The 23,261-nt window shown below is 37.8% G+C and overlaps 3 protein-coding genes across 3 annotated transcripts; 2 read left to right on the top strand and 1 right to left on the bottom strand.

Moving 5' to 3' along the window:
* Positions 1-4,820: 4,820 nt before the first annotated feature.
* On the top strand, positions 4,821-5,964 carry LOC121764065. Its single transcript, XM_042160155.1, has 4 exons — positions 4,821-4,950; positions 4,996-5,175; positions 5,457-5,626; positions 5,725-5,964. The coding sequence occupies exons 1-4, from the start codon at positions 4,821-4,823 to the stop codon at positions 5,962-5,964; spliced, it is 720 nt and encodes a 239-aa protein (XP_042016089.1).
* Positions 5,965-17,294: 11,330 nt separating this feature from the next.
* LOC121764064 lies at positions 17,295-18,969 on the top strand. The gene is made up of 6 exons (XM_042160154.1): positions 17,295-17,446; positions 17,849-17,858; positions 17,941-17,956; positions 18,204-18,219; positions 18,385-18,447; positions 18,533-18,969. The coding sequence occupies exons 1-6, from the start codon at positions 17,295-17,297 to the stop codon at positions 18,696-18,698; spliced, it is 423 nt and encodes a 140-aa protein (XP_042016088.1). The 3' UTR covers positions 18,699-18,969.
* A 2,244-nt stretch (positions 18,970-21,213) lies between these two features.
* LOC121764063 (zinc finger MYM-type protein 1-like) lies at positions 21,214-23,151 on the bottom strand. The gene is made up of 3 exons (XM_042160153.1): positions 22,571-23,151; positions 21,868-22,486; positions 21,214-21,792 (listed from the first exon to the last, which is right to left on the bottom strand). Exons 1-3 carry the CDS (start codon positions 23,149-23,151, stop codon positions 21,214-21,216), a joined length of 1,779 nt encoding a protein of 592 aa, XP_042016087.1.
* Positions 23,152-23,261: the final 110 nt, after the last annotated feature.

Raw genomic sequence — 23,261 nt, 5'->3', positions numbered from 1 at the left:
AGGAGTTTGCGGGCACGACCAGCGATGCCGCGCGCGGTATCCAGCCATGGGCGCCGTCGGTCGCAAGGGACCAAGGCGGCGAAGGCGGCTAGAGCGAGGAAGGGTCGAGGCGAATCAAGCCAGGTGGGCTCGGGATAGGGCTCGAGGGAGGAACGAACTCCCTTATGGCCATGTACATGACTGCCACAATGGCGGACAGTTCCCGCTTCTCGCCCGCCCAATACCAAGCCTGGTGGAACGGAATTGTGCATATGGCAGCACAACTTGGCCTTCCGCCTCCTATTGCACCTCCGCCGCCTTCGGGGGATGATTCGCCGGCGGAGTAGTTTTTTTATTTTCTTTAAATTTGTATTTTAAATTATGCAACGTTTAATTTTTTAGGATTTTAATTGTGTGTTTTTTATTTTTTTAAATTTTAAGTTGTAATTTTTTTTATGTTGTGTGTTTTTTAATGAAGTGTGTTTGTTTTAATTGAATTGGGTTGGAAATAAAAATAAAAAATGAAATTGAATGAATAGTAATTTAAGTAACAGTTAAGGAACTTAGGGTTGCAGGTTCTGTTCCTTAGTTAAGGAATGGAGTAAAAAGTACAGTGGGGTCTACAAATAGTAATTTAAGGAACTGTATAGCAACATCGTTGTGGATGGCCTAACTGTGTAAAAGAAAGTTCATTTGCCCCTCAATATATTTCATATACTACTATTTTGTTATATAATTTTTAATTTTTTTTATTTCCTTTATAAATGTCCCACCTTAAATTTTTAAATTTTTTTCTTATATATATTTTTGTCACCGTTGAATTGAAATACTGGCTCCGCCCATGCATGGAAGATATTTCGAAAGAAAATGTCCCAAGCTCTAAATTATTTATTTTCTTCACTTTGATGAGCGATTATGTGCATTCCGGAAAAATCAATCTTTTCTTTTTAACATGCAACCAGTTAGACTCTGATAATTTCCTGTCATCTTAAACCATAATAATCTGTTAACTTTCATTCTTTTCTATTTTTGCCTCCAAATTTTGTTTTTTTTTATAAAAAAAATTTGAATACATGAACTTTACTCCTTTTTATATCACACAATTAATTTGCTCCAAATTGAAGATGACGTGTTAGTTTGAATTTGGAAATGCAGATGTAGCAAAAAAACAATCATTTAAACGATATCATTTTTAATGATAAGTCACTCGAAAAGCTTATTTTTTAGATACAAAAATCGAGACGCAATTACTTGCGCTGGAAAATTTTATAAAAAAAACAATTTATGATGCAAAAGAATGTGTTTCGTAAATTAAGGATAAATTAATTTAATCTTTTATTTTTTAAGACGCTTCCACTTGTGTCCTCTAATTTTAATTGGGACACCAACAATAAGGACGTTTTTTGTAGCATTGGTGGTATATTTAGAAAAACAAATTTGCGTCCTTTATTGCATTAAAAAACGTCCTTAACTTTATGTCCTTGACTTCTCTATGCTTTCTGTATCTTGTGTGACCAGGATTGTAGTCTTCGCAACAAGGACAACTCCAGGCGTCGACAACTCTTCTTGCAACACTCCCTTGAACAAAGTTGGAGAGACCCTCTTAAAATCTTCTTACTATGGCTCTCGTCACGGGCATCCCATGCACATTCAATTAACTGTGTTCACATAATTCACATAATATAATTTTAGATAAAGGGTGCGTTAGAGTGACACTAGTCTTAAAGTGACAACTTGACAACAACGTAGCATGCGATCTGCGATACATAGGCAAGCAACTCGGCATATGGTTCCAAGCAATCTGTGTACGAAATCAGAGCACTATGGTGACACCATAATTAAAATGCCAATCTAGACAAGCAATCTGCTATACATAGGCAAGCAATATGTGGTACATAGACAAGCAACTCGGCATATGACTCTAAGCAATCTGTGATACGAAATTAGAGATAATCAAGCAATTTGCGATACATAAGCAAGCAAGTCTGCCCCGTGCCAGACTAAGATTGAATCTGCTCCTAAATCTAAGGGTCCTCATTAGTGGTTTGTAGTCATTTTAATACCTATAATTTAATTATCAAAATTGTTAATATTTTAATTTTTTACGGTGTTATACCATGGAATGTCTATTTAATGTACTAAAATTTGGATCCTCAACAAATTTCTTTTGGCTCTGTAAAAGATATGGTTTGTAGATATATTATTACCTTGTTTTAAGCTCCTTGACATCTGTTCGTATGTAATTTTCTGTAGAACTCATCATTAAGTCCACTTCCATCTGTAACAGGATGAAAATTAGTACTACTACTATTATGGAACATATATAGTACATGCTTGTATTCAATTAATTATAACATGTCTCTCAAGTCATATGACTCATATCTCAATTACTCCATAAGTTTATTTTACATCAATATTTACACTACAATAATGTAGATTTTATTATCATGTAACAATATTTCAACTACTCCTACTATTTGTTTTTCTTTCGTACTCATATTTTATGAATTTCGCATAAAAACATATGTGGTCTCTAAAGTATCTATTTTTAGGGGATGTACGAGGTAGTATAAAGACGAAAAAGAAAAGAGAAAATGACGAATACTGACTTGGGATCGTCTAGAGTCGTTGGAAAATGCGAAGATTGTTAGAGTCTTGATTCTGAGGTCACAACAGTTGGAAATGAGGGTTGTGAGATTCTGCAGCCGGCTCTGAGGCCATCTCCAACAGCCAACTTTCTATCTCTAGCCCACTTTCCATTTCCATCCATGATTATAGCGACGTGTTTGGGCATCATCGCTTCTTCAACTGCATCTTTCACCGCATCCACTGAAACTGTGGCACCCGCCAAACACGCCCTAGGCATTGCACGTTGTGGAGATGAAAAGCACCCTGCGTTTGGTCTCTCTACGGTTCGTTTTGCTGCAGTGCTTCTACCCTTTGAATGCAAGGAATGTTTGGGAGGAGATGAAAATATTGACGCTTGAATTACTCTAGAGAACTGAAGTGATGTCTTTGTTTTTACTTTTTTAGTCGTACTTTATTTTTTTAATCTGTGTTTTAGTTTAACGATGGTTTATTTATCGAGACAATAAATTAAATTAGATCAAACCCTACTAAACTATTTGAGATCGGAAATATATTTATTGGCTTTGAATTAAGGACAACTAGATCATTACTCGTTACTTATTTGGTAATTAATTAATTAACTATTAGAGGCGGCGCATGTATTACACTATTGGTATAGCAGTTAAAAGGGCTCTAATAAACTCTTAATAATGATTCTGAGTATTTTTAGATTGGACATTTTATTTTATTGCAATTTTAATACAACAAATTTCTATATTACTATGTTTTTAATTATGAAAAAAGATGGAGGGACTAATTGAAAGTAATGTTGTTTTGATTTTATCATTTTTTGAAAAAAATGAATTTCCAAGTTTCTCTACTCTAAGAATTTACAATATTAATGTTGTAAATTTTATTAGTACCATTTTATTTAAAGAAGGTTTATCTATTAACTAGATCCTTTTTGTCTTTTGACCTTACAAAAAATACTGAAAAATGCAATCTCAACAGCATATATATAGAGGAGCGGCGATGGTCCAATTCCTAGTAGCCTTGAAATTAAGAGCTATTCTTCTGTGACGTGCCTAGTATTGGAAACATGAAGCACATTAAAATGTTGATCTATATCTTATTCTTAAAGTATTTTTGTGTAATTTCTGAAGTCCATACAAATTACCGACTATTTAGAAGTAAATCACTTAAATTTGGTCACGTTTTGACCATACTGGTTTTAAGAAATACTCCCTCCGTTTCGCCATAGTTGAGGCGGAACTTTTCGGCACGGAGTCTAAGAAAGGGATGTTTAGTGGATTAAGTGGGTAGATAATAAAGTAGATGAAGTAGGTGGACTTTTTAGATTTGAATTTCAATTTTGGATTTGAATTATTAATTAAACTTGAAACAATAATTCTTTTTTTAAATGATTTATTTATTTGTTAATTATTCACATTCAATATTTAAATTCTGTAGATAAAAAAGAGATGGACCTACAATGTGCAAAATGAAATCTGTAACATTTGAATATTTAAAACAGACCGTAGATAGAAAGTTGCTCTTTTATTAACTCAAAATTGATTATGTAACTTTTCAAAATTCACAGCCAAACACATTACAAACAATTCACCAAAATACTGGCGCCACTTTCCATTAACTTTAAAGGTGGCGCCACTTTTCAGCCAATGTATTAATACTTCACTGCTACCAAATCTCTATCCAACCACTGTCATTACACCAAATGGAGTAAATGCTCTCTATCCAGCCACTGCCTTGAATGCTCTCCATCCAAAATCTGCCTTGAATGTTGTGTATCCAGCCACTGCTCAACCACTGCCTTGAATGCTCATAATGGGGCATCAAGAGTACTCCTCAGAATTCAAGAACCAAGTGGTTCAATTGATCATTGGAAGGTGCATTGGCATTGTTCCTCCTAGCGGCACACTTAAGGAAGCACAACTCAAATTCAAAATCTCCCGTCAAACCTGTACACGGTGGTGGAATGCTGCAAAGAAACACAACAACGAGGACAATCAATGCAATTGGTAAGTCTAAAAAAGTGAGAACTTACCCCAAAAAACTGCATCTTGATGTTGAGGTACTCAAGAGTATGCAACCTCTTAAGTGTGGCAGCCGGTTTGGGTTGTTCAAAAGCCACTGTTTGGAGGTGGGTTAAGGCAGGCCTAATTAGGACACACACATCAGCCATTAAGCCCAGCTTAACAGCTGCAAACAAGTTGTTGAGACTGAGATTCACAGTTGAATCTTTAAAACTAGACATGATCTTGAACAAGATCAAGTTCAGGAACATGTACAACACCATACACATTGATGAAAAGTGGTTCTACATGACAAAAGGAGCTCAAAGATTCTATCTTGCTCCAGGAGAGGAAGAACCTCATAGAACATGTAAAAATAAGCAGTTCATATAAAAAATTATGTTCATGTGTGCAGTTTGTAGGCTTTTGTTTGGTGTTAATGGTGAAGTCTTGTTTGATGGAAAAATTGGAATTTTTCCATTTACCAACAAGTTACAGCCAAAAGGTCAAGCAAGAACAGAATGGCAGGCACTTGGAGACAAAACCCATAGAGAGTATCACAAAAGATGTGACCAGGGACTGCTTGATCAACAAGGTAATGCTTGCATCTCTTTAATGCAATTAATTTGTGCACATCAGCCATTACAAACTAGTGTACCTACATACTCATGATACACTAGTAATGAAGCTTTGTAATGTTGTGGAAATGAGGTAATGTTTGCATCTCTGTAATGCAATTAATGTGTGCACATCAGCCATTACAAACTAGTGTATCTACATACTCATGATACACTAGTAATGAAGCTTTGTAATTTGTGCAAATGATGATTTAATGCATGGCACCTTGTTGGGAACATATATTACCTGCCATTATAGCCAAGTGGTCTGATGGGGCAACTAAAGTTCTCAAGATACAACAAGACAATGCAAGACCACACATCAAAGACAATGATCCAGCTTTCAAAGAAGCTGCACAACAAAGTGGTTTCTCAATATCACTTGTGCAACAACCACCAACTCTCCTGACACTAATGTCAATGATTTGGGTTGGTTTAGAGCAATACAATCACTGCAAACTCAGACTGCATGCAAAAATGTGGATGATTTAGTCAATGCAGTGGTGCAATCATTCAATGACTTACAGCCACAGACTTTGGACAATGTTTTCCTAAGTGTTCAAGGCTGTTTCATGGAAATCATGAAAGTCCAGGGTCATAACAGCTACAAGCTGCCCCACATAGGGAAAACACATTTAAGGAGAACTAATCAACTTCTAACGGATCTAGAAGTTCCAGTGGAGCTGGCTATGCAAGCAATTGCTTACCTGCAGGACCAAGGGAGCAATAAGGAATTGGAGATGATTGCTCAGTCATTAGGATTATGAAGGTATAGACGAAGCTTTTGTGTTTTTTGGATAGGCTGCCTTTGTGCATGAATGATGCATTCAGTGATTACACATGAATGCACATACCATGCTAGTGTTTTGAATAGGCAGTCAATAGGCTGAAATGATGCATTTTGTGTTTGTACAATGTTGTAACTGTGTAGAAATCATAGATTATGTTTATCTAAATGCATGTAACTGTGTAGAAATCATGGATTATGTTTATCTGCATTATTAAATGACACGTGACGTCAATCTAACCGTCTTTATATATATATATATATATCATAAATTCGTAAGGTAAATTGATTATGAAAGCAAGGAGGATTAGTGGCTTACCCAGCTACCAATAATAACATAAAGTCATACTAATAAACACATTACACAGCCACATAGATAAATTTGTCTCAAACAAAATAAAAAATACTATACTCTATTTTAATTAGACAAGAATATCTTGGTAATTTTTGCGCTCCGAATTAACACGTTCAAGCCGGAACCTCTCCTGCACGGTGGATATATACTTGGCCGCCTTCGCGTCGACGCCTTCGTCGGCCGCAGCGGCATAGAAATTCTCCGTCCGGCCGCGATTTCTCTCCGCCACGACGAACGAGACTTTAGGTGCCGGCTGCGGATAAGCCTGCTCCTGGTTGACGATGATGAACCCGACGGCTGGATTTGCGACACCGAATTCGTATGGACTTGGAGCCGGCGAGGAATTGGCCGCGCCGGTGGAAGGCTTCGCGGCGCGGTAGAGCGACTTGATTAGATTTGATTTGGAGAAGCTCCGCCGCTTGGCACGGTTGGAATCCATCGCCTTAATTGGGATTTATTTGATGAATCCGAAGAAGTGGGAAAATATGGATATGGATATGTTTTGTGGGAAGCAAATGATATTTTGTAGGGTATTTATATGCATGAGGATGTTGCATGTTGTTGCTTTTCAATACCTGTCATATTCAGGGCGGACGCAGAATTTTTTTTCGATGAGATTTTTGAATCGATGAGATTTTTGGAAGAAGATTTTTTTCTACTACTCTCTATGTCCTTTAATATGTGTCTCACTTTGATCCGACACACAAGTTTTAAGAAATGTATAAGAAAGCTAGTGATATGTGGGTCCTACTTTAAATTAATTTTATGAAGTAATAAAACGTAAGTGGAATTGAATTAGTGGAGCATGTGTCTATTATCAAAAATATAATAAAAGTGAAGTAAGACAATTGATAAGGGACATACCAAAATGGAAAGTGTAATGCATAATTATTATACGAGGCCGTTCATATATGTACCCTAATGAATTATTTTCAAAACTTTAAAAAAGTGAATTAAGACAATTGATAAGGGATATGCCAAAATGGAAATTGTGATTTGCATAATTATTATACGAGGCCGTTCACATATGTACACTAATGAATTATTTTCAAAATCTTAAATTGAATAGATTATCGACAAAACTCTATACTTACTATGTTTCTGAAAGTGATAATGAGACTTGGATAAGAGCATGGTCTATATTGAGTTACTTGATGAAAACGTGGCTAGAGTTGATATCAATATAGATTAAGAATATTAGCATCTTAGCAAGCAAATAAAACAAACTTTTACTTAAACACTTACTATAAAAATATTAAAAGTAGCCAGCCACTTGTAATTAGACAGATAATTAATGAACTTATAGGAGGATAGCCCTTTTAAACAAATTGTTAATGATTATCTTATCTAAAAGTTGCACGGTCCAATTATTTGTCGAATCGATCTGCTTCTATATATATTTTTATTTGATATGGGGAATAAATTCTAGGGAAATGATTTTTTATGGAGCAGTGCTACATTTGATTTATGATTTTCGGTTTTCCCTCATGTCATGTCTTGTATAATGAATGTACTCTTATGCTACTAGTATTTTCAGTTAAGATTAATCAATTATCATAAATCTCTATAATTATGAAAATCAAATCTATGATGTAAATTTTGTTTATAAATAACACGATATTAAAAAAAAATCGAGAAAGTGAACGAAAATCTAGATGTGGACAACTTATTTAAATAAATTTATTTTTTGTCTTCGATCAAAGGTATACCTAGTTATTCATGAAGTTCCATACTTTTGAAATCATTAAAGATAGAGTTCTAGAAATTACTTTTATATATCCTCTGGAAATTGTGTGAGATCTACAATCAAAGATTTTAAAGATGATTTTTTTTCTTATATATGTTAACAAATTTAGTTAGATATACCTATTACTTGAGATTATGTTCTTGTTGTACTTGAGAAAAACCCTGAGCTTGGAAAAAAATATCTCTGGCATGCACTAGTAAAAAAGTAAGAAGAATAATACACTTTATTTTGAACTTGCTGATATATATACTATATAGGATCTTCTATTAAAAATATCGAAAAAATAATTAATTTAAGATGCGAAATAATATCTTATCTTAACTTAAGTAATATCTTATCAACTTAAATCGCTCTTAAAAACTAAAATAACTAATTACTATATTAATTACAAGTATATATAATTAAATCACCAATGTGCATGGACGTGAATGTCATGAATATAATACTCATATAATTAAATCCCCAATATGCATGGACGCAAAGTGAAATACACGTTGTCATTGTTAAGTACTCCCTTCATTCCATAGTAGTTGAGTCATTTTTATATTTGGGGACGTTCCATCATAATAGAGTCATTATTTCCCTATTTAGTAAAAAAAAATATAACACCTTTTCCTCCACTCACTATATTCTCTCTACTTTTCTCTATTTCTTACTTTATTATCTCTTCACTTAATATGTTTAGTATCTTTTTTTAATATTCGTACCAAAAAGAAGTGACTCTACTCTTTATGATATGAATGCTTAATTAAATCACCAATGCGCATATATGGACGTGAAGTGAATTTCAAGTTTTGATGGCTTTTGCTCATAGATCTTTTTTCAATTGAAAGGTAAGTTCACTAGCTTCCTTTTGGAGACTAAATGGTCCACATCAAATCTCCTAACTAATCAATTAAATTTTGATTAATTGAAGAATATTTCGAAAAGTTAAATGATGTTTGGTTTAATCTATTTTGAAAGCTCGTCAAATGATTCTTTAATCATTAACTAGATAGAAAAGTCTTTGTTTAAGTAGAATAGCATAGATGTGTGTTACGGACGTTCTCCGTAACGAGGCCGGATTGCTAACTTCTCGGAGAGATAAGGTGATCGAACCTTCGACGTTCTCGAAAGATAGACCACGGATTGCTGATTTTCGGACGTTCTCCGACGAACAACAATTGGGAAACGAAATATGATATTCTTGTTACTCAAGACAAGTTTGTGGAAAATAATATATTCATTGAATTAATAAAGTGATAACAATAACTCCTATTTATAATGCTACTAACTTAATGAACAAGAAACAAATATCTAAACAAATATGGAAAAGATATGGTAAATCAAATATGCAACTAAATAATTGGGATATGGATATGATCGTATCAACTCCCCCACGGTTGAAATACACCTTGTCCTCAAGGTGGGAACCACGAACCACTTATGAGAGTTGAAAGCCAAAGCTTTGGCGAGGCGTCTCCTCCTGGATCAAACACATATCGAACAACTGAATATCTCCATTTATCACCTTTGTCAAAAATCAACAAAGGAGACCCGATTTTTTTGGAAAAATTCCTTGCCAAATCGAAAAGCTTGTTCACGCCTCCAAGAATGTTCGAATCCAACATGTCATTGCGCGGAGGGATCAACCTTGCATCGGTATCGGGCGATGTTGATCGATGATTCATACTTGTAACATCACTAATACTCAAATCCACATAGACACCAACAATTATGCACAAACCGGCGTAAGCATTATCTCCTTTCTTGCCCCAACAATTCTCAACAATAGATTTGGATTGCACTTGAACAACAGGGAATGAGGAGATGACCTTCAGCACTTCCTCTATGGAATCGTCCTCCTCTACATATGCCTCTTCCTCATTCTTTTTACTTGAATCATGAAGACCATCATCGTCATCAATTTTATCCACCTCTATAGCTCGTACTTCATCATCTACTAATTTCTTTTCATTGAGCCGCAAGTCAACTTGATTCAACACTTTTGCATCACTCTCCAAGTATTTCTCTTCACAAGAAACAAGCTTCGTAGCGGAGTGGAGGCTCGGGGAACGCAGGCAGGAGGGCGGGCGTTGGAGCAGGGGCTGCTTCACAGTAGTGGGCAATTCGAGGTAGGCCGTAGCTTGACGGAGGTGAGTCGTAGGATGGCCGCAGGATGACGATCGTTGCTGATCCATGTGCAGCGGCGGGGGCGGTGCAGCGCGGTGGCGACTTGGCTGTGGTTGTTGGTCGAGCACGTGCTGTGGATGTGCGGGGGTACGGGGGCTTGGGAACGTGGGGTGCAGGTGCCGGTTCCGGGTTTGGGACTGCTCTCGCTGCTGGCCAGTATACGCGCTAGGTGGGAATCGTGACGGCACGTCTGAATCAGCGTGAAGAAAGCCCCGAGGGCCGAAAGAGGGGCGCGTCGTGTGTTTTGATGCGGGAGTGTCCGATGTCCCACGATGCGTCGGGCCATAGAACAGTTCTGGCTCTGGTACCGGCTGTGGCGGTGGTTTCGGCAGCGGAGGAGCGCGAATCTCTCCCACACGACAACCAGATGTTCGGGAGGGCTGATCCCAAGAAGTCCGGCGATGCCTCGATCCGGAATAGAAGTCCACATAGTGTTGTTGTTCGGACTCGTCCATCCCCAGGTATCGATCCTGCGGCCCGTCCCAGCACGTGCGGTGGCGAGGCTCGGGGCGATCGCGGTACGGCGCCCGATGAACGTTCTGCTGCGGAAGACGGTCGTCGCGCCAATGTAATGCGCGGGCAGCGCCTCGTCGATGACAGATATCCCCACCACGGTCTCGTCGTCCGTGGATGAAAGGCCGGTGGACATCGTCGTCTGCCGCCCAAGCGTCGCACGGGGAGTGATACCCTTCGTCATCAATTTCATCCGAGAAATAGTGTGGATCATTGTCGGGCACTTCCAACTTCTCCAGCCTGCGTTCCATTCTGTCAAATCGCGCTAAGATCTTCTCCAAACCGGTGGAGGAAATCGCGGTTGTTCCTGTAACGTCGCACGACGGATTTCTGGCCTTTGGATTATCGCGCAGTGGCCGCCGCGGTTGGCCATCGCGGTGGCGGTTGTTCGCCGACAAGCGATGCGACGGATCGCCGATCAATTCTTGTGGCGTCGAGCCTTTTAACGGAGGTATCACTATGTCTCGAATGTAATCTGTACTCGGCGGCATGCAGATTTGATCCCTTCGTCCGACTCCGGTGTAGTTGCGTGACATGATGAGATATACAGTATCTCCAGTGTAGTTGCAAAGATCTCGACGCTCTGCCGCGGAAGTGAAAGCGGTTTCGATTGATCGATGAGATACACAGTTGTCACTCTCAGCCGCAAGCGCGGTAAGAAATATTTGTGATTTATTTGGAGAAATAGGGATGAACGAAGATGGAGGATGAGCTCTGGATGAAAGCACCAGTTGTTACGGACGTTCTCCGTAACGAGGCCGGATGGCTAACTTCTCGGAGAGATAAGGTGATCGAACCTTCGACGTTCTCGAAAGATAGACCACGGATTGCTGATTTTCGGACGTTCTCCGACGAACAACAATTGGGAAACGAAATATGATATTCTTGTTACTCAAGACAAGTTTGTGGAAAATAATATATTCATTGAATTAATAAAGTGATAACAATAACTCCTATTTATAATGCTACTAACTTAATGAACAAGAAACAAATATCTAAACAAATATGGAAAAGATATGGTAAATCAAATATGCAACTAAATAATTGGGATATGGATATGATCGTATCAATGTGGCACAAAACAAATCAAGTAAGTAATTGTTAGTATGTTTTTTTTATGGTTGAAACCTTCATTTCAGTAATTTATTGGTTTTGAAAATAAGTATCATCTTAATATTTTAATTGCATCATACATATATTTTTTACCAAATTTGTCATTTTACTTCTGCACGACTTTCAAAACATTGTGATTGCACCACATCTGGAAATATATATGCCATTCTATATCATCTTTTAACAACAAAAAATAATGTTGGTTCATCAGTAAACTATGTCGTTAATTTTACAGAAATAAATATATTCGGATTATATATACAATATCTATTCCACTGAATCATTCCAGCATTAATAATTCTTCATATATATTGTTTGATACTATTAAATAGAAGTATTAATTTGTCTTTAAAAAAGAAACACAAAACTGAAATATCTCTCACTCCTAAATCTGCATGACATCAAAATCTATCAGATCAATATACAGTATAGTACTATTGTGGTATCAAGTGAATGGATAAGAAGAACTTCATTTTCAGGATATATTCTTTGTTGAAATAATATTAATGGGTATATAACGAAATATTTTCTTTTGAAAAATGCTGGTGTTAATTCTACTCACCGATTTCACTATTTTCACCAAAGAAAAAAAAATATACTGAAAATAAATTTTGAATCCTAATTGTATATAATAAAAAACTTACTCCCTTCGTCTCTCGTCCCTTTTTTTCTATTTTAGGATGTCTCTTATTAAATGTCTCATTTTAATTTTATTATTTTTTAAAAATAGACCTTACATTCTACTTGTCGCACTCATATGCATGTTATTATAAGTAATATAGAAGTAAGAATCATAATTGATTAATTTTTTTGTTGTGGAATGAGATATAAGTCTTGCCGGGCGAAATTACAATGGAAAATAAAGGAAATTACATGAAAAATAACTGAACAAAATTACACGGAAACTTGTGGAAAGCGGTAAGCCGAGTCGCGGAGTCCTCTTTCCGCAAGACGAGATACGCCCCGGTAGTGCTCACGGTTTGGCATGTCGTCCCCAAAGATAAAACGGCTTCGTCTCTGAAGTAGCAGCACCGCTAGCAGCAGAGCTCCGGCGAACAGGAGTGAGGCGGGGGCAGAGCTTCGACGGGAAGTTTATGCAGAGAGGGAGAGAGCGTGTATGCAAAATGCTTGAGTATGTTGTGTGTAGAATGCAATGGATGCATGCCTATTTATAGGCCAAGTCCACCTGCAGGGCATTGATGAAGTCAACAGCCATTATGTGTGCGCGAGGACCTTTTGACTCTCGTTGTGAGTCGGGTTCCAGCGGGGACCTTTTGACTCCCGTTATGCGTCGGGGTGCGTGGAGTTTGGGTTGGTCTAAAAAAGAACAAGCGGGACACGAACCACGCTCAACGACTAGCTCCAAAGAACAGTCCAAAGGCCACCCAAAGACCAATTGCCAAGGCACAAGGCACCCGTGCCCCGGGCACGGGACACGGGTCACGGTGCGTGGCGGCGGTGCGCGCGTGTGGGCTCTGTCACCCGTCTTATTCCACGATAATTATTACACATGATAATTCATCTGATTAAATACTTCATCAAAGAAGTTTATCATCCCCAATGTAGGATAATTAACACCTAGTTAATTAATCCCTTAGTATTTTCACATAGCTCATTTCTAGTTTTATTGTGACCAACTTTAATATATTATTTCTCACTCACCGGGAATCGGATTTGAGAAAATGAATATACTACGGTCATTTACTCGGAACGTAGATCGACGTTATTGCATTTAATTTCACAAAATTAAATGTCTTGTAACATTTATTATTAGTCAAAAACCAAGCACGATTCTAACATTTTTCAATTTATTTTCTATATACTATTTTCAAATTCATACGGAATCAAAGTGACACAAAAAAAAAAAGATGGAGTACAAATTTAAAATTAGTGGCACGACAAGAAATACACGTGACATCGAAGAAGTATGATAGTTTTCATTGATGAAAGGATACAAAAATATATGAGATGCGGTTTGCTTTTTGAGACATGTACTGGACATTATAAAGTTTGAATGCATGTTTCCTATTGTTGTAAGATAAGATATATATTCTGTGATTATTGATTTATAGTATATATATCTCACTTATTGAACCTTTTTTTCTTCCTTTTTCTCCCTCGAGATTCTAAAGAAACATATCATCTCTTTTTTTCTTCTCCTATTCCTATTCATTCTTCCCTGTTGAGAAGATTCTATAGTGTAAATCTACCTAAATTCTTTCGAGAAACCTCATATGTTTATGTAACGTGTATTTTGATTAATTTTATTGAATTGTAATGCTACCTAAATTTCAAGATCAATACTACTATGTGGAAGAGCTCATTGATATGATCGTAAGAGTATAAATTATTTATGAAATTGAAGTTTGTTCCGAGTTAAGAGCATCTCCAATGGCGGACGTCCGGTCGGACATCCGCGACGGGCGACCGGGACGTCCGCCATTGTGGCATGGAAGGTAGGATACGGACGTCTCGTAAGGACGTCGGATGTCCTCGGACGTGCGGGCGACGGGCGGGCGGACGTCCGCCATTGTCGTGTGGGTCGGACGTCCGGTATTAATTTTTTTTTTAAACTCTATATATACCGCTCGTTGCCCGTCATTTCATTCACACCACTTGTGTTAACAAGTTTCTCTCTTCTTTTACTACAAATTTCATTTCTACTTAATGGAGAACGACAGAACCTCCCTCGGCACGAGCGAGTCGCTGACTCCGACGTTTCCCGCCGAACTGGAGGGAAACTCTAGCGGAAATGCGACAATGGTTCCGGCAATGTCGGGGATGGGTGGAATGGGTAGGATGGGTGGTATGGGTGGGATGGGTGGTATGATGTCCCCTTACTTCGGTATGTACAATTGGATGGGTGGGATGGGTGGTATGATGCCCAGGGCAGCGGTGATGGGGGGCATGACCCCAAATATGATGAGGATGGGGATGGGGATGGGGATGGGGGGCATGACCCCAAATATGATGGGGATGGGTGGGATGATGCCGGGGATGATGCCGGGGATGATGCAGACCATGCCTGGTGGAGGGGTGGCAGGGGCCCTGAACCACTAGCGGACGATGTCTATCGCCCGGTTATCGATATGCTGTCTACTGATACCCCATCCAGTTTTGTTCCGGAGACTAAGTTCACCGGCGTGGAAACTTTCTCTTTTGAGGAGTTGGGGCTATCTCCAATCAGGGAGACTCTCGATGATGTGGGGACAGCGACAAGGGGCAGGGGCAAGGGCCGTGGCAGGGGCAAGGGCAAGGGGAAAGCCACAGGCTCTTCCTCGCGAACGGTGGCTGAGGAGGAGGATGATGAGGAGACGGGAAAGCGGACGGTCTGGAGCGTGTGGGAAAACGTCGCGCTTTCGAAGGCTTGGGTTTCAATAGTCGAGGATCCCTATGTGGGTGCTAACCAGCATATTGACAGACTGTGACATCGCGTCGCTGAAGCCTACCTCACACACAAACCGGCTGGGGCGAAGAGTCGCGTTCCCGAACAATGCCGAAAATAGTGGGAGCGGTTGAGGCCTAAGCTTAGTCGATTTGCCGGCCTCTACCAAAACAATCTCCGCCAGGCAACCAGCGGTATGTCCGAGGAGGATGTGAAGAACCCTGGCGTAGTACCCCGACAGATCTTTGAAGTTCAAAGATTTCGACCAGTTGGAGTCCTATCTCGTGGTGAAGGATTCCCAAAAGTTTTATGGGGGTGTCGAATCGGGCTGGCAGAAGCGGACGAAGATCAATGCTTCCGGTGAATACAGCAGCAGTGTTGGTTAGCACGAGCTCCCAGAAGCCGAGGAAGTGTCCCCGCTACCTCAATCAGACTCCCGCCGGCGTCGTCGCCCGATTGGGCAAAAGACTGCGCAGCGGAAGGCTAGGGGAAGCAGCAGCGGGTCGTTCGAGGTCCAATCGGAGGCCCCTGCTCCCCCAGAAGAGTACGACCGTCTCGCCCGCGCGCAGATAACGACTAGCTTGGTCCGGACCATGCATAGGTGGCATAGCACGACAGATCCTGTGTACAAAAGGATGTTGAAGGATGTCATCGATGGATGTCGGCGCGATTTTGGCATGCCACCCATTGGAGATTATGGTGCCGAGATTAGCGGCGGGGACGACGGGGGCGGCACGGACGACGAGGAGTGAGCCGAGTCAAAAATTTTATTATGTAATTTTTTCTTTTTTATTATGTAATTTTTTTTCTTTTTTTATGTAATTTTTTTTAATGAAGCATTTGCAATTTTCCCGTATTCCATGTCAAAATTATAATTTCGTTACGTATATTTGTGAATTTGTGATTTTTTTTATTGCGGGAAGTCCTAGTGGGAAGGGCGATGGGAAGGGCGGACTGTGAAGGGGATGTCCTAGTGACATGACAGTGGGATGGGAAGTCCTAGTGACGTGGCAGGAGGTGTTTTTAGGAAGTCCTAGTGGATGTCCGAGTGGGACATCCGCCCATTGGAGATGCTCTAATAAGTAGAATGTCTAATACTCAATTTTGAGTGAGTGAAATGATTAGTATAGTTACCAGAATTAGAATACACATATTACTTGAAATTCAGTTTCATATTTTGGTTAACAAAGATTAAAATGCATCTGTACTTATGGAATCCTACGAATACAAAGAACAAACGTCTCTTTTGAAAATATGTCAATACAACGAAGAATAAAGTGTTCTTATTATTGGTGTCTCAACTAAACTATATGACACAAATAGAAGCGTCCTAAAAAAATAAAAAATTAAGATAATTTATCCTCAACAATTTTTGAATCCTAAGTTGTGATTATTTTTAAATTTTTTCATACACTAATAATTGTGTCTCAATTTTTATGTCCTTGAAATATAAGTTTTTTATTATGTGGCAGCGTGTGAATATTGAATTATATATTCGTCGCCTGTAGGATTTATAGTTTTTAGTATTTTTTTTAGTAATTACCAAGATATCCACCTCCTGCTGACACAATGACTAGCTAGTATTTTAATTGAGGGTTTATTTTAGTTAATCATGCCAATCACTCATGGAATTGATTATTTTTTGCCGATTTTAAATCATTATTTTTGCATAGTATGCCTTTATTTCCACTTTTACAATGTCTTAAATTGAAAGAAATCAAACATGAGGATCCATTCCATCAACTCAAGAAAAATCAAACACGAGGATCCATCAACACAAGATAAAAGAAAAAGATAATGATGATCCATTAGAAAGAGCTAAATAAATAAGGCTTGGTGACCCAACAGAAAGTAGCCCATTATATAATGGGCCAGGCCCAAAATGATTCCATCCAAACTTCATTTCCGCTTCCAAATTTTCACTTCTGCAAAACCCTTGAAATCGAATTGATTTATGATACAACGACACGCTTCAATCTTTTTGTGATCACCATTCAGTGGAATTAATCGAATCGTAAAGAAGAAATGGCGTTGACGAATTTCATACTGACTGTGGCCGGAGTGAGCGCTGTCGTGTTGCTGCTGCGGAGCGATGTGAAGCAGTCCGCCACCATCTTCCGTCGCAACGTCCGCCAAATCCGAAATTGGCTCGAGGAGGAATCCTCCTCCGCCGCTAAGTGCGCATCGCATACTTGCTTTATTTTCTACGAATTATTTTTCGTTATTTTGAGAATTGGTTTGTGTTTGAGAGCTGGAGCCCCCGTTGCTATTTTGATCTCTATATAGCGTAATCTGTGTTGTGTGAATGAAGAAATTTCTGATTTTTATCGGGTATTAAGTTGAATGAAGAATATATATCAATTCTGATATTTTTATTTGGTTATTAATATTTTTTATTGATGCAATGAGATGCTAATTGATTTTTCTGAACAATCTAAGGGCTAATTTTTCGGGAATTTGATGCTGATTATCACAATTTTGTATTCCTTTATGTCCATATTAAGCAATTGTGTTGAAATACTGATTGATATTCTGGAATAGAAGTGTTAGAATTTGGTTAGTCTTTTTGTCAATTTCAGTTGCAATTTGGTAACATGGAGCTGAGTATGCTACTAGCTGTTGTGTTCTAAGCCGAAGCGAACTTTGTTTTGATCTTAATCTCTTATTGCAGGGAAATAGAGAAGAAGGCAAAACCCAAAGAAATATCAGAGAAAGATATACCCAAGAAAGACTAAGCACTAGGTTCAGTTTATGCCTAGCAAAGACATGTGTTTGATGTTTTTTCATATGTTTCCATGTAGTTTCATGTGAAATCTTGATTATTTTTATGTTGATTCATTTCATGTGAAATCTTGATTATTTTTATGTTGATTCATTTCATGTGAAATCCCAATAAATCTTAAATGCACGTATAATGGATTTCTTCTGTTTCAGAGAAACCTTTGATCTGGTTCTTGCCTCCTTTTCTTAATGTAGCTTTTTCCTAAGGTAGGATTATCCACTGTGATACATTTTTAAGGGGCTTTTACTGAAGAAAAAACTGATATATGGTGGTAATATATTGCAGCTCCCATCTTGGCATCACGATTAAGTTAGCTTTTGTGTTGAATCTCAGGCAGAGGAAGTGGAGATATGCTGTTGAGAAATGCAACCTTTTTTCCAATTTGGTAGAGTTTTGGTGTGTTACTGTGACTTTGAACAGACTTGATCAATATAAGTGCTTTTATCTTGGCCTTGTACCTATCTATGTTCATGCATCTCAGGATTGTCACGGCTCTTGGTGATCGTCACTGGCTTGTAGTTGTGTTTATCGGTGTTATGGTTGTGTACACTGGCATTGGTTTTAAATCGGATTTGATGATTGACTATTGGCAAGCTGACAATGATGACGAATTCATCTGCAGAACTACCAAAATCGGAGCTTTTTGAGATGGTCTGAATTTGAAAAGAATTATTGATGCGTTAAGCAGGCAGCAGGAGTTGGATTCTCATGGTGAACGGTGTCATGCAAGGATGATCATCATTCTTCTTTTGATCTTTAGCCACTCTTTGATCCTTTTTTTTCATATTTTGCCTCAGTAGTTTTACGAATAATTACTGAGTTACTCATATTTATTGTGGCAACACAAATTTTGACCCAACACGAGCGCCTGTGTTGAAAGTCTTACATAAAGTTGAGAATACTTTTCTAACCATAATATAAAAATGCATTGCTCCTCTAGAAAAGTATGAAAAGAAATTAATGATTTATGTATGGACAAATCAAAGTATACCAAGTACAAGTCCACATATGCATGCTTTTTATTATCTTCGAATCATAATTAATGATGCAAGAACATCCTGCATTTATCTTCAAATAAGAATGATTTCCGCTTCCGCCCATGGAATTTTACCCAGTCGCATCAAACGTTCATATAGCAAAGTAATACTCATGGCTGTATTTACCCCCTCTAAATATAAAATAAAATTCTTAACTAATTATCTAATAATCAATCAAGAATGTCTTCATAACAGAAGTGAGCATTCCCAGCTAGCTAGTACAAGAACTATATGAGAGAGAGGGCTATTTCTGGTTGAAATATATATTTGACTCATAACAAATAGTTAATCTACATAAAATATGCTTCAAGGCAGGGGCGGACACAGAAAAAATTGACTGTAAGGGCTGGACTTCACTATATATTTTTTCACGGTCAAACATAATATATATATATATATATATATATATAGGGATGTATTCATTTCCTTTTCCTATATTTCCTCCTTTTTCCTTCTTAATATCAGCCATTAGATTAGAGAAATAGACGGTCAAGATCAACATTGGGTAATTAATCCCGTGTTGCATTATTTATCCTATTTTGTGCATTATGAGGGTACAATAGTAATCTAATAATGGTTGTAAACCGCTACGAATAATGCACCACATGGTCACGAGTAATGCATAGAATTGTCTATATAATGCACAATATGTGAACTGCAATGCATACGAACAAGATGTGTTGTGTTATGATGTTTGACACACGTTTCTTGTTTCCCCTAAGGGTTTAATAAGCTTAGGGGCTAGGGTATAGTACGTAGACATGTATGTAATCTTCACATGGTAACGAGTAATGGATATATTTGACTATATAATGCACAATTTGTGAACTGCAATGCATACGAACAAGATGTGCTGTGTTATGATGTTTGACACACGTTTCTTGTTTCCCCTAAGGGTTTAATAAGCTTAGGGGCTAGGGTATAGTACGTACGCATTAATAACAAATTATAAAACGATACGAATAATTCACCAAATTGTCAGGAGTAATGGATGTTATTAACTATATAATGCACAATATGTGAACTGCAATGCATACGAATAAGATGTACCATGTTATGATGTTTGACACACGTTTCTTGTTTCCCCTAAGGGTATAATAAGCTTAGGGGCTAGGGTATAGTACGTAGACATTACTAAATGCACGTATGTAATCTTCAATCCGTTGATTAACCCATATACACAATACCTCTAATAATGCATAATATACTGAGATAATGACAATTAACAGCTACATAATGCACTACCTAAACCAAATAATGCACATACGTATATTCCAATAACAACAATTTGTTAGTAATGTCTACGTACTATACCCTAGCCCCTAAGCTTATTAAACCCTTAGGGGAAACAAGAAACGTGTGTCAAACATCATAACATGGTACATCTTATTCCTATGCATTGCAGTTCACATATTGTGCATTATATAGTTAATAACATCCATTACTCGTGACAATTTGGTGAATTATTCGTATCGTTTTATAATTTGTTATTAATGCGTACGTACTATACCCTAGCCCCTAAGCTTATTAAACCCTTAGGGGAAACAAGAAACGTGTGTCAAACATCATAACACAACACATCTTGTTCGTATGCATTGCAGTTCACAAATTGTGCATTATATAGTCAATTATATCCATTACCCGTTACCATGTGAAGATTACATACGTGTCTACGTACTATACCCTAGCCCCTAAGCTTATTAAACCCTTAGGGGAAAAAAGAAACGTGTGTCCAAACATCATAACATGGTACATCTTATTCGTATGCATTGCAGTTCACATATTGTGCATTATATAGTCAATTATATGCATTACTCGTGACCATGTGGTGCATTATTCGCAGATACCAAAATGTGGCAGTTACATTTCCGTCAAATGTCAATAATAACCCTGTAATGCATACAACCACCTTCTATAATGCAACACGGAACCAGTTTTATAGAATCAATCTGATCCGTTGATGCCTTAGATCTAATGCGTAATATTAAGAAGGAAAAAGGATCTAAGATGTGAAAAGGAGAATAACGCTCCCCTATATATATATATATATATATATATATATATATATATATATATATTTAATACGTAGTAATAAAAATAACATGTCATAGTTGCGGTTTTACGTCTAAAGCGGTGGCAATTGAATTCTACGTGTTCTCATCGATTGAAAACGTTGCAAGATTTTTTTGTTATCAATTGTTGAAAACAGGTCCTTCTCAATGTACACAATTAAACTATCATTCATCCACTCATCTCCCATCCGATTCGGCAAGTCGGTCTTGATAGTCTTCATTGCAGAAAATGCTCTCTCAACAGAAGCAGTAGCAATAGGTAAAACCAATGTCAACTCAATAATCCGATATGTTGCTAAAACCAATGTCAACTCAATAATCTGATAAACCAACGGAAAAACCAAATGCTTACCACTTTTGACCATTTCCGTAGCAACATCTCCTAAGTTGCTTAAGGCAGCAAATTGAGGATCACATCGTACATTAGCAATAAAATTACTAAGTTGAAGTGGAAGACGTGAACAATCATTTGCAGAGAAGTCCTCGTGATATAATGTAGCAAGACAGATTACTTGATCATCATTGAATCGAGAGAAAGAATTTATTGGATCATGACATGAAATGCATCCTAGCAACTCGGTGCTAGCTTCAGAAAATCGATTATCCATCTCTTGTATAGTTAAATCAACCACCTTGATATTGCAACCACAATAACATAAATTATGATAAAATATATATAGAAGACATGAATAGGAATATTATAGTACCTGATTAAAAATCTCTACACGATAATGTTGCAAATTCGTGATGAACTCTGCTCCATACTTCTTATAACCACGGCGTGGTATAATTTCATCCATATCAACTTGTGAAATATTATGCAATTCACAAAACTTTGTTGCTTGATCATGTATGTCTTCCCATCCATACTCTCTAAAACTTTGCAACTGATGTTTCACACTTTGAATCAATGATATGACTTGAATAATATTTTGATCTTTCTTTTGCAAGGCAATGGATAATTCATTGGTTATTCTCAATAAATGTTTCATCAAATGCAAAGTGAAAACAAACTCATAGTTATCCATCCTTTCAATTAATCCTTCAGTGGTACTTCTGTTATCACGGAGAGTAGCATCGTCACGTACAACTTCCAACACTTTCTCAACCGAAGACCACATAGAGCATAGGCGAAGCAATGTAAAGTAATGTGAGCCCCAACGAGTGTCTCCAGGCCTTACCAAACTAGTTTCTTGATTTTTACCTCTTCCACTTATGACTTCTCCATCATTAAGTTGTTCAACTAATCTGTCATGTTGTAACTGCCTAAGCTGGTCTTTTCTCTTACAAGATACCCCGACCATATTCACAATCATGGAGACATAGCTAAAAACGTCATTCACAACTATAATACCCTTGGCAACCGCAACAATAATTAATTGGAGTTAATGAGAGAAACAATGAATATACACGGCATATGGATTGTCTTGCAATATTAAGGATTTCAACCCATTAAACTCGCCCCTCGTGTTAGAAGCTCCATCGTATCCTTGCTCTCTCACTTTAGATAGAGATAAATTATGCTTCACCAATAAATCATCAATAGCACATTTCAAATTATGAGAGGAAGTGTTAGTTACATGCACGATTCCAATAAATCGCTCAATCACATATCCTTCATTATTCACATATCTTAAAACAACTCCCATCTGCTCATTCACTGAAACGTCTCGAGCCTCATCAACCAAAAGAGTGAAAACTTTATCTCCAATATCATTAACTATAGCAAGTGTGACCTCTGAAGCACAAGCGTTTGCTAATTCCTTTTGAATTCGTGGTGAATTAATTTGATTGTTAGAATGAGCATTTGCAAACAAAGTTTTGGATACATCATCGTTAAGTTCACTAAACCATAGAAGCAACTCAATAAAATTACCTCGATTTGAAGAACTACTTGACTCATCATGTCCACGAAAAGATAATCCTTGCTTTAAGAGAAACCGAGTCACATTCAATGAGACTGTCAACCGAATGCGATATGCAACTTCCATCTCACGGGTATTTGACCGTAATATACTTGCCACATTGTTTCTTTGATCTTGAAAAGCTTCGAACTGAATTCTAGCATTATTATGACAACTATTCACGCCTCCAACATGAT

Source organism: Salvia splendens, chromosome 14 (assembly GCF_004379255.2).
Source record: "Salvia splendens isolate huo1 chromosome 14, SspV2, whole genome shotgun sequence".
Classification (NCBI taxonomy): Eukaryota; Viridiplantae; Streptophyta; class Magnoliopsida; order Lamiales; family Lamiaceae; genus Salvia; species Salvia splendens.
Note: the sequence above shows the minus strand (reverse complement) of the source record. Positions and strands in the feature narration are given on the sequence as shown.